The sequence below is a fragment of the Abramis brama genome (assembly GCF_963993115.1).
Source record: "Abramis brama genome assembly, chromosome: 5".
Taxonomy (NCBI): domain Eukaryota; kingdom Metazoa; phylum Chordata; class Actinopteri; order Cypriniformes; family Leuciscidae; genus Abramis; species Abramis brama.
The window spans coordinates 44,158,048-44,170,311 of record NC_139967.1 but is presented as its reverse complement, the minus strand read 5'-3'; the positions used below and the strand labels follow the sequence as shown (position 1 = coordinate 44,170,311).

The window sequence follows — 12,264 nt, the reverse complement described above, 5'->3', positions numbered from 1 at the left end:
TATTTTCTCTATGTGTTTCTTATGCTCTGTATTTCTTTTTCTGTGTCTCAGGAGGATATAGAAACGAAGAGAATTCTAGAACAGCTCGGGAACATTCAGCATTACTTTTCTCATCAACCTCAGTGCTCGTATCTTCAATAATCAACCGTTAATCCAATCAGAGACGGCTTCGCTGCTACTACGGTTAGAAAAGTAACACTCTTAATTTCTACTTCTCAAATGTCTCTTTCATTCGGTTGCCAAGCATTCCGCATCGATTCGTACATATGTGCCAGAACTTTCTGGAGACTGATTTTGCTTCATAATTCAAATTTAATCTTTTATGTAATATAAATATGAATTAATGCACAAATCACAATAAGTAAGAATGTGTGCCAACGAATAGTTTGCATAATGTAATTTACTTTCAATTATTATGTGCATCATGAGACATTACATAAAACGCATAAAACTGATGGGGTTAAACTACAATACCTGGCAACCCATCTCCCGGCTACATTGATAATAGGCAGAGAGGCGGAGCGACGCTAGTGTCTTGGTAGATTCTGGAACCTCATGCCCACTATGGAGAAAGTAAGTAACTTGTATAGAACAGCCTGTATTATATATTATGAAGAAAATCGTGACTTTTTAAATCATTGTGCAAAATAAACTGGTAAAAATGTTATAAGTGTTTTGCTTATTTTAAAGACGTACTCAGTGTAGCTCAATATACACCGCATCAATGATAGTAATGGCTAGTTGGCTAACAACGCGTTAGCAGCTGGATGTGTCACGCTGTGCTTTAACCTGCGACCTCTGCGAACGATTCTTCTGCAATGGTTATCTTAAAGCAGTCGATCATTATAAATACAGATCTGTTCTGTGTGAATAATGCGGTTTTATTCATCTGGTCGATCTCCTCCATCAGTTAGCAAGTTAGCATAAGCTCATGTCAGATCTAGAGACTTCTGTGTGTGTGTGAAGGGCGGAACGTCATTTCATTCAGTTAACTTACTCGTGCTAAGACTAAATTGATGGCGTTTCTTATCTTTTCTTTTAAATGATATTAAATGGCATTCCAATCAAAGTTAGAAATATGTATAGCATTGTGAAGTCTCCATAATTCGTCAAACGTTACAATAATGGGACATGTCTAATAATAAGATAGTGTCTAAACACTAAGCACATTAAAAACAACTCGTTTTAATTAAAGGGACAGTTCACCTCAAAATGAAAATTCTGCTATCATTTACTCACCCTCAAGTTGTTCGAAACCTGTATGAATTATTTCTTCTGCTGAACACAAAATAAGATATTTTGAAGAATGTTGGTCACCCATTGACTTCCAAGTTATTGGGAGCTGTCAACTTTCTGGTTATCAAAATTCTTTAAAATATATTTGCGTTCAGCAGAACGAAGAAACTCATACAGGTTTGGAACAACTGAGGACAATTTTCATTTTTGGGTGAACTATCCCTTTAAGAATTGTAAAAAAAAAGAAGAAAAAAGGCCGGTTTTCCCATAGGGTCTTTTTTCATTCACTTGGTATTATGCAATTCTTATTGGTCCCTATTAAATAATTAAAGCCAAAAAGAGAGAAGTGTTGCAAAGTGGGAGAATTGCCTCAGCTGTTACTGTCGTTTTATATCAGATTTCAACAACAGATGCTGCACTCCTGAACACACAGAATGTGTCATCTCACACAGTTCACTGTTTCTCTGAGCTTCCATTTAAAACAACATAGTTTAGGTCGTTTAAAAACCAACACACTCTTAGGTAGGGTTGCTCCAGCCGTTAACAAGTTCACACTAGAGTCTTAGTTTGTAACTAACTCTGTACTTTATTTGGTTGCACCATTTGTTTTTAAAGTCACCATAAAATCAAACTTGACAATTCTTATTTATTTTATGAAATGTTGCACTATTTACCTGTCACTCACATGAGTTTGACCAATAGCAAATTACATCAATCCAATCAATTCCCGATGGATAAAATCAAGTCCCGCCCTACATTTTTGTCCTCAGGCAATTTCACTCATATACAGACTTTATGCACCAGAGAAACAAGAGCGCAGCTGTCTTTAGAATTTTGTCTTTGAACTTCCGTTTTTGTGGTAGCTCTATATATTTTCATGGCATTGCTGTCAAAGAGTAATTATCTGGTGAAGCGGATTTAATTGAAGAGTTTACAAAAGTTATCATGAGCATTGCAAAGTTTGAAGCGGATGGCATAACAAATGTCAGTAGTGATGAAAATGTCAGATTTTAAAACGAGCGGTTCATTCATAAATCTGTAAAATCTTACCTTCATGCTGTGGAAATACAAACCCGAAGACTGAACACAAGGAGTGCAGTGCTGAAAAGTGGCCGGGCTACATAAGGCCTATACATTACAATAGTGAATAAAAAACTTCTGTTTCATGCTGACTTTAAGACAGAACACAGGTCGTGAGCTCTCCGTAAAGTAATGCATATTTGCATAACATGTTTACCTTCAATGAATTACCCCAGAATTGTTTTCAGTTTATCCTTGATACTTTTGCCTCAGTTAAATACTACTTAAGTATTATATGTAAATAACATCCAGAAACTGTACTTGAAGTTGACAAGGATTAGTAAAGAAATACTGATACAAAAACAAGAAGTGACATTGATTATGATTTTTTTTTTTTTTTTTTACATTCACACTTATAGTAAAAGTAACAAAGTAAAAGTGCTCTCTTAACATGTAAATGCCAACATTATCATGTTTCTACAAATCAAGTTTGGCAGTTGAAATAAGTGCTTATTGATGCAATTCAGTCAACCTGCTATTTTATATCAGAGGCTTCCATAATCATTTAGTTGTTATTTAATCAGTTTAACCAGAATCAGTTATTTAGTGTTACATTTCAACTAAGTAAAATGTTGCAAAACTTAGTATTGCATAAGTTGCAACTTGAGCACAGCTGGTGCTGCTTGCATGTTTCTAGTTAAATTAAGTGCTAAATGTCGCTGCTGTTCTTATCCTGACGTATTAAAAAAAACTTGATTAAAATGTAAATGTTTACTTTTTATCCATCCTTGTCCCTAGGTATCACAACTGAAAGATCAAGGTAACAAAGCGCTGAGCGCAGGAAATGTTGAGGAGGCGGTTAAGTGCTACACAGAGGCCCTGGCCTTAGACCCTTCCAATCACGTCCTCTTCAGCAACCGCTCCGCCGCCTATGCCAAGAAGGGTGATTATGACAATGCCCTGAAAGATGCCTGCCAAACCATAAAGATCAAGCCGGACTGGGGCAAGGTGAGTTGTTGTGGGGGTTTTTTTGGTCTATTTCTACTTTAGTTCTCTTCTTCTTCTTCTTCTCCCAGAGCCATTCTTAATTTTCCATATGTTGTATTCTGTCTTTTTTAAGGGTTACTCGAGAAAAGCTGCTGCTTTGGAGTTTCTTGGGCGACTAGAGGATGCCAAAGCGACCTATCAGGAGGGGTTACGTCAAGAGCCGTCCAATCAGCAGCTCAAGGAGGGACTTCAGAACATGGAAGCACGGTTAGCAGGTAAATAATGTTTTTATTCTTTTGGCATCATTTTAGAAGAACTGCCAAAAAGCCAGAGTTTTTCCTGCATTGAAAATATTTTGCTGGCTGCCAAAATTTATTTTACATTTAATGTGACGTTAGCGCCTGTTCTGCAGGACCGGTACCTAGGGCAGTGCGATTTAATCAAAATTGATTTACGATTTTGACTTCCAACCATTATGAAAACAAGATAATCAGGTTAAATCGATTATTGTGCCGCTGCCTCATTCCGTCCAGCGCACTTTCCTTAACAGCGGTGTGCTTTCGTTCCTCCCTAAAAGTGTTGTAAAATGCAGTCTACTGTTGCTAAACTACAGGACGTGTTTGATATTAAACTGTTATTAAACTGAGCATTAAGCCGCAAAATAGGCACAGGGTCTAGGTGGCTTTCTGTATGCGTGCTCCAAGTCGTAGCCTAACGCGGATGAGAGATATTGGCTTCGGAAAAATGTCAAAATGCCTTTTTGGGGAGTATTTGCGTAAATACATTGGGTTAAATGTCTTAAAGGAATAGTTCACTTAAAAATGAAAATTCTGTCATAATTTACTCACCCACAAGTTGTTTCAATTTCTTTCTTCTGCTGAACACAAAAAATATATATTTTGAAGAATGTCAGTAACCAAACAGTTGAATGGACCCCATTGACTTCCATAGTTTTTTTTTTTTAAAGTTTTTTTTCTACTATGGAAGTCAATGGGGTCCATTCAACTGTCTGGTTACCGACATTCTTCAAAATATCTTATTCTTCAAAATAACCTTTGTGTTCAGCAGAAGAAAGAAATTCATACAGGTTTGAAACAACTTGAGGGTGAATAAAGGATGACAGAATTTTTATTTTTAAGTGAACTATTCCTTTAAGTAAACGTACACAGTTGACTAAAAACGCATTTTTAACAGTATATTGGATCTGTGCATTTAAAGTGACAGCAGCCTAATATACCTCCTGCAGTCTCTCATTAATGATAGTCAAACAATTAGCAAAAGAAAATCTCTCTCTTATCTTGTCTGAATAACTTAAGTAGGTTTAATGAGGATTAATCTATATTTAATGTGCACAGTACCATGCAAGACAATGCAGTGTTCATTTGCATTTGATTATTCCATTTTTTGTTGTAGGGTATTATTTATCTGAATACCACTGTTAGTACAACTTCCTGAAAAACTTAAAACACTGTTTGTTTATTTAATTTGTAATTAGTTTCTTTGTTTTATTGTATTGCTGACAGTTTACTTGTCTTATGTTAATTATTTTAGGACCTTTTTCTTACATTAGTTAACCTAGTATTAGTTTTTGCTGAAGTATCGATAATTGTGAAATTTCACTGATATTTAAAATGACTCCTATTGTAAAATAAGACTTGATCATATTGGCCACCAAAAAAGTTTTTTTGCCCCTACTCTCTGACCCCCTGAAGGCCGCTGTGTAATTCACACCCTGACTAAGACATATTGCGGGACACATTTAAATAATCCTATAAATGCATCTAAAAAACGCAGAATCGAATTAATTGAATCGCATCGAATTTTAAGGTGAATCGTCTCAAATCGAATCGTTCTGAATTTGCAAAAATCGTTCTCGAATCGAAAACCTATGAATCGCGAATCGAATCAATTCACTGTCTACCCAAAGATTCACAGCTCTACTAACTAAATTTTTTTTTTGTCTTGTTCAAGTCAAAATATTCACTCTCAGTCTGAATAAGCCTTAAAGCACATATACCTTTGAAACTGGTGTACTTTAAGCCTCTTAAGCCTCTTTGGGTAAAAAAAGAAAAGCCTAGTAGGTTTCCACCTCGTTTCCACTAGGTCTTTTTTAGTACCTTTTTTTTTTCTAAGATTAAATGGTTATTTGTAGCATTTGTGGTGGAGCATGGCAAGAAACAGATGGATAAATCCTCAGATTTACTGTGACTAATGATCTCATGCACTTTTCAGAGAAGAAGATGATGAACCCATTTTCCATTCCCAACTTATATGAAAAGCTGGAGGGTGACTCTCGAACCCGAGCGCTGCTGTCTGACCCCAGCTACAGGGAGTTGCTGGAGCAGCTCAGGAACAAGCCCTCAGAGCTTGGCACGTAGGTGCTCTTTGTACCTTTCCGCTGCTCGCTTTCTCTGCGTCTGTCTTAGCAGAATGTACAGTTATGCTGGGGCCACACCAAAAGATATTTCAAATCTTATAAGATTTTAAAAATGTGAGAGACCACGAACATGAGGACAGATAATCCTAGATTGAACAGTTTTGCTCCAAGAGTGTGTGGTGTGCCGCGATGTGAAGAAGACAACGCACCACACATGAAGAGATTTTCAACCAGAGTCCCGACTGTGAAAATGGGAAATCTCACAAAATCTCAAAATCGAGACTTCAGAATAAACATTTCGGACTGTAGGCAGGAAGAAATTGCTATGATAGTGTTTGGATTGCTTTTGACTGAACATTGCCACAAATCGACATGCTGATCCTCTATCTCTGATGTCCATATCCATTTCACACAGCTCACTTTCTGATTGGGTATCGTTTCGTTCCACCTGACAATCAACAGAGTTTTTCTGATTTTCTGATCGTAAATATTCAACATGTTAAATATTTATGATTCGAGATCGGGGCGGCTCCGATGTTTTCCGAGCAGGTTCAGTCACTCTTTACTCACATCACACCACAGGAAAATCTGATAAATCTGTAGAACAAATAAAATAATCGGGACTACATTTAGGATTGTTAGAAGGGGAGAAATCGGCCTGAATATCTTGTGGTGTGGCCCCAGCATTATCTGGTCATTATCACAAAATAATGTGCAATGCTAAACGAAGGTCTCTTGTATAGTGGTTGACCATATATTGCATTATGGGATACAATATCCCACACACTGACCCCATGTACTGCACATTTTGGCAAATATTAGGGGTATCTGGGTATATAGTAAATTGTTATACTCTGTACATGCCGTATTTTCCAATAAATGTGAGAAGTATGCCTTTTCTAGCATATTCTAAGAATTTGTTGTAATCTCTAGTTGTTTCCTTTTTTTTTCTTTACTGTAGTAAACTGCAGGACCCTCGTGTGATGACCACTCTCTCAGTGCTGCTGGGGCTGGATCTGTCTGGCATGGATGAAGACGACGAACCGACTCCGCCCCCTCCTCCTAAACCCAAAGAGACAGCTCCGCCCCCTGCTAAAGAGGAAGACCTGCCAGAGAACAAGAGAATGGTACTCTTTGCCAAAGCACATGGTTTGGTGTAGCATCACTGTACATGTAGTGCTCTGACTGAAGTGGTTTAATGCCTGTGTCTGACCCTAACCCTGACCAGGCTGTGAAGGAGAAGGAGCTGGGAAACGCTGCATATAAGAAGAAAGATTTTGATACTGCACTGAAGCACTATGAAGAAGCTGTAAAGCACGATCCCACCAACATGACCTACCTGTCAAACCAAGCAGGTAAGAATTCTACATATTAGATATGTGGTGCAGTGGTTGAAGCTAGGGTGTGCAGTTTAGTAGAGGCTAGCAATAGCAAGCTAGCTTTGGATCACATTAAAACAGGGGTCACCAAACTCGGTCCTGGAGGGCCGCTGTCCTGCAGAGTTTAGCTCCAGCCAGGTCCAACACACCTGCCTGAAAGTTTCTAGTATGCCTATTGAGACCTTGATTAGCTGGTTCAGGTGTGTTTAATTGGGGTTGGAGCTAAACTCTGCAGGACAGCGGCCCTCCAGGACCGAGTTTGGTGACCCCTGCATTAAATGATCAAGTAAATCTTTGGCGGGTACAAAGATTATTTTTGGCAGCCGTCAAAATATTTTTAATGCAGGAACAACCCTGCAACTGAAACTAAATTTAAATGTAATAAAATCTGTAAATACTCTGTACTTTTGTGAAATAATGGAAATATGTGAGAATCATGTAACCAACCGTACATTTTATTTATCTATTATAACTTATGTCGGTTTGGTCGCTTAGCTGTTTCCTTATAACGGTCCAGAAATTCAAGTTTTTCGGTGTGTTATGCTCTGTTTTTAATATGATGTCATTACGTTGCTGCTCGTGGTTTCGGGTATCGATGTATCTGCCCTTTCCAATGAACACAGGAACACACAGTAATCTCAGACAAATTAACAAGATATTTTTTTTATCAAATCTGCAAATTCATTTGAAGAACCAAATTAGCCAGAGATCAGTTATAATGATTAAAAGATCTGGCATCTGTCATATAATCTTTATATATATCTCCGTATAACCATTTAACCACTTAAAAACAACAGTGAGATGCATAGCACCAGAACAAGAATGCATCCTTTTTGTAAATGCTCATTATTGTGTTTGTTAGCTCTTGCCCTTCCACTTAGCCTTGGTTCAAGTGTGCAAATGAATGGTTTGGTGGTGAGTTTATTTTTTAAGTCTTAAATAGGATGAAGCCACTTTAACTACTCTTCACAATCACACAACTGCTGGATGCTTCTGATTCAAATGATTTGTTTTCACTCTCTCAGCTGTACATTTTGAAAAGGGGGATTTTGATAAGTGCCGAGAGCTTTGTGAGAAGGCCATTGAGGTGGGCAGAGAGAACCGAGAAGACTACAGACAGGTTGCCAAGTAAGTTAGTTTTCTGTACTAGAACAAAACTGAAAAATAAATGTTAATTTAAATGTGATTATGGTCTAATGCTTTTGTTGATTTCCATTAGAAGTGTAAACGCTTTACACGTCAACTTTAAACTTTCACCTTCGGTTGCTTTAGAGCATGTACAAAATCTTTCTTCCTGTCCTTTTGCAGGGCATATGCCAGGATTGGTAACTCCTATTTTAAGCAGGAGAAGTACAAAGAGGCGATCCAGTTCTTTAACAAGAGTCTGACAGAGCACCGCACACCTGACGTCCTCAAGAAATGCCAACAGGTCATTGTGATTTGTTGAAAAATCCAGATATCCTAATATATTGTTCCTGTTAGACTGTGGTGTCCACTGAAGTCATAATTCACCTCAAAATTAAAGTGATGAAATCTTGCAGGCGGAGAAGTTTTTGAAGGATCTGGAGAAGCAGGCCTATATCAATACAGATTTGGCTCTGGAAGAGAAAAACCAAGGCAATGATGCCTTCCAGAAAGGTGTGTATATGAACCAAATCCACATTGCTGTAACCTCACACAGGAGATTCTGATTTTGAAAATAAGATATGTATAGTAATTGTTAAGATTCAAATTGTTGTGTTTGTGTGTATTTTGAAGGTGACTATCCTTTAGCCATGAAACATTACTCCGAGGCCATCAAGAGAAACCCTTATGATGCAAAACTCTTCAGCAACAGAGCTGCCTGCTACACCAAACTACTGGAGTTCCAGCTGGCCCTTAAGGTACAGTCACACCTCAGGGCTCCAGGCTAACATTTAAGAGCAGTGGCACCGGTGCCATTAACTTCTACAGATGATGGCACCAGCACCTGATTTAGTAGCACCACACATATAATATCAATAATATTACATGTTTTGTCTCTTAGAAACATTTGACAGTAGCTTTAGTTGACTGTAGCTTGAGCTAGTTGGGATGCGGATATAAATTTATTTTCATTAATGAAAATAGTAACATCTGTAAAAAAAAAAAAAAAATTATAAAGTGTCATTTAAATATTCTGACTGTACGAGTTAGAACTCTACTCTTATTAAAATAAAACTTTAGGTCTCATAAATTTGTGGATCAGGATAACTACAGTTAAAACCACGCATAGCACCACATTTCAATGGTAGAAAACAGGGGTGTAACGATATTCAAACCGAACCGAAAAACCACGGTACGTATCGCGATACTCTCATCATGGCGTACCGAACGCGCCCCCCGCTGCCCGCCAGGCCCTAGCCCACAGGTGTCAAACTCAGTTCCTGGAGGGCCACATCCCTACAGAGTTTTGTTCCAACCCTGCTTCAACACACACTCACCTGCAGTTTTCAAATAAGCCTGAAAGACTTGATTAGCTGATCAGGTGTGTTTAATTAGGATTGAAGCTAAACTCTGCAGGGCTGTGGCTAATAAACATGAATGAACTGAAGGTATGTTGAAAGATACAGTACAACTTAGTCAAACGTGATCTATCTCGTGTAAACGCTCAGTGTTTCAGCAGTGGAAAGACATTAGTTAAACAGCTCTCTAGAGACAGCTTTCGCTGAATATATGCACTATATTAGCTTATATTTTTATTATATTTTACTTAACCTGTTAGTGATGTCTTGATTATTTAATGCATGTTTAAAATATCTGTCATGAAAATGACAGCCAGTGTGTAAATTATTATATTTCAACAACAAATTGGTAGCCTGACTAGCCAGACCCACATCAAGATGTTGGGTCTGGGAACACACCATTGGCAGGGCTCAATCCGAGGGGCGGGAATCGGGATGAACGGTTGTCTTTCAAATTCCCTCTGCACGCAATAGGACAGCGCTACAACCAACCAGAGCATTTTCCCCACCAGTGGAGCTAATCGATAGATTAAACGTTTGCCGTATCCGGTCGGCAAAACTCCGAACACATCTTCCTTTTTTAAGAATGACTTCAGTGCCAACTCCAAGTCTTCCAGAGTCGCGGCCAAAGCCGATTGGAAAGACCGCTGTTTGCCGGCATCAGCAGCTCTTCTTTGTTTTCAAGTAGCAGGGAATTCACGCGGAACCGTCACAACTCTGCCGTCATTATGTTAAGCCCGCCCACCGACTCTATACACGATGTGATTGGCCTGACTAGAGATTGGTTTTTCCAGGTCGCAAGCCAACGGAGAGTTTCTAGACGACACTGGCTGCAAAATAAAATGTGCTGCCGCTAGGGTGCGTCTAGATTTCTAGGCTAACAAATTGGAGTAAAAACATAAATCGCAAATATTATAGTAATGTGCAAGTAAGGGCTCTCTATATAGTTAACAGCATTAGCAGAGATTAAAAGAAATTATCCTTAAGAAACCTTTAATTATTACAAAGACAGAGACACAGTTTGTTCAGTAAACCACTGTTTAATAAAAAAACAAACAATTTTTTTGTTTAGTTTTCTACATGAGATCATCGACTAGTTGTTAACTATTTTACCATTCTGTCTCTTAACCATCAACTCTTGGTCTGTTTATCAGGACTGTGAGGAGTGCATCAAACTGGACCCTAACTTCAGTAAGTGCTATACATTTTTTGCTTTACTACCCTGTGACTAAGTTATTGTTTTCTGCAAAAAACTTTACACTATCCACTTTCACTTTATTTAGTTAAGGGTTACACACGCAAGGGAGCAGCACTGGAGGCTATGAAGGACTTCTCTAAAGCAATGGATGTGTACCAGAAAGCTCTAGATCTCGATTCCAACTCAAAGGTATGGCAAAACTAATGCATCTCTGAGATTTTTAGGAGTATTGTGCTGGTGAAGATGGCCCTACACTGCTAACATCATATTTCTCCGTCACTACAGGAGGCCACAGAGGGTCTGCAACGCTGTATGATGAGCCATGCAACACGTAATGACAGTCCAGAGGATGTGAAGCGGAGGGCCATGTCTGACCCAGAGGTGCAGCAGATCATGAGTGATCCTGCCATGCGCATGATCTTAGAGCAGATGCAGAAAGACCCACAGGCCCTCAGCGAGTAAGAAAAGCAAATATTTGAATCTTGAATCTAGGAAACTTTGCTTGTTACCGATTTAGATTTTTTTGGGCTGTAAATTTAAATGTAGAACTGTAACAATACTACCATAATTTTCAATTATTTACCAAAGTATGCAACATGAAAAGTAATCCAGCATTACTCTTGAGAATTTGGGGGAAAACTTAATTGTCAAATCATGATGTTCTTGAATTTGTGGAATTTGCACAAATATAATTTAAGTTATTTTTTTGTACAAATTTTTTAAGTCCTATTTCTTCTGCAATTTCTTCTGTCCATCCAGTCATCTAAAGAACCCTGTCATCGCTCAGAAAATTCAGAAACTGATAGATGTTGGGCTAATAGCTATTCGGTGATCCAAGGAAACCAGAAGAAAACCAGGACATTTTTCATCTACAGAACAACAACAGAAGAATACGAAGGATGGCGGCATTCCAAATTATTTACTTCATCAAATTTAACAGGCACCCTTACCCTTCTCCTCCCAATCGTCCCAATAGGAATGTATTTTTTTTTAAAAGCCTTAATTGGATTGAAAATGCAATGATCTTTCCTCTGCACTACATTCACTAGTGTCAGTTGTACAAGTCTTGGTTTTCAGGCATTACAGTGTTACAGAACGAAAAGATCTAGCCAGAGTGTTAAAAGAGTGGTTTTGAGCCTTCATATTAAAAGCATTTATTTTTTACATCTCAATATTTGCCATTGTTTTTTTGTTTTGAGTATAATTTCGTAATGCTTAAATGCAGATATGTCATTCTGAATCTGTCCTCTTTATGATTTTTGTACATGTTTTTTCTCCCTGCTTTGGAGGAGAAGAGGGGAGGGGAGCGATATGACATTAGCTTGCCATCAGTGATTAATTTACACATAGTAGGCCTGTTAGAAATCTGTCTGTCTCTGAATCTGAATGCTTCACTATTACTGTATTATATAATGCACTTCTATTTGTGGGGGAGAGGTTCACAGTTCAGAGGGCTTGTTCAAGCTAAATCGCCTCCCACCTGTTTCGCTTCAGTTCATACTTTGCGATCGATTAACTGACTGTGATTTCAGCATCACCATATTGAAATGCAACATCAGTTTAATAAAGTTCTGGATCTATGAA

The 12,264-nt window shown here is 38.2% G+C and overlaps 1 protein-coding gene across 1 annotated transcript; it reads left to right on the top strand.

The window, feature by feature from the left end:
• The first annotated feature begins 478 nt into the window (after positions 1–478).
• On the top strand, positions 479–12,264 carry stip1 (stress-induced phosphoprotein 1). Its single transcript, XM_084115734.1, has 14 exons — positions 479–573; positions 3,055–3,264; positions 3,377–3,518; positions 5,476–5,617; positions 6,582–6,747; positions 6,849–6,975; positions 8,025–8,127; positions 8,308–8,428; positions 8,541–8,637; positions 8,758–8,882; positions 10,637–10,673; positions 10,766–10,869; positions 10,966–11,138; positions 11,440–12,264. The coding sequence occupies exons 1-14, from the start codon at positions 556–558 to the stop codon at positions 11,510–11,512; spliced, it is 1,638 nt and encodes a 545-aa protein (XP_083971860.1). The 5' UTR covers positions 479–555; the 3' UTR covers positions 11,513–12,264.

Bases quoted from the DNA above. Each gene is read 5' to 3' on its own strand.
- stip1 (XM_084115734.1), top strand. The intron at 8,883-10,636 runs GTACAGTCACAC...TCTGTTTATCAG, and splicing joins AGTTCCAGCTGGCCCTTAAG to GACTGTGAGGAGTGCATCAA. The intron at 10,870-10,965 runs GTATGGCAAAAC...CCGTCACTACAG, and splicing joins ATCTCGATTCCAACTCAAAG to GAGGCCACAGAGGGTCTGCA.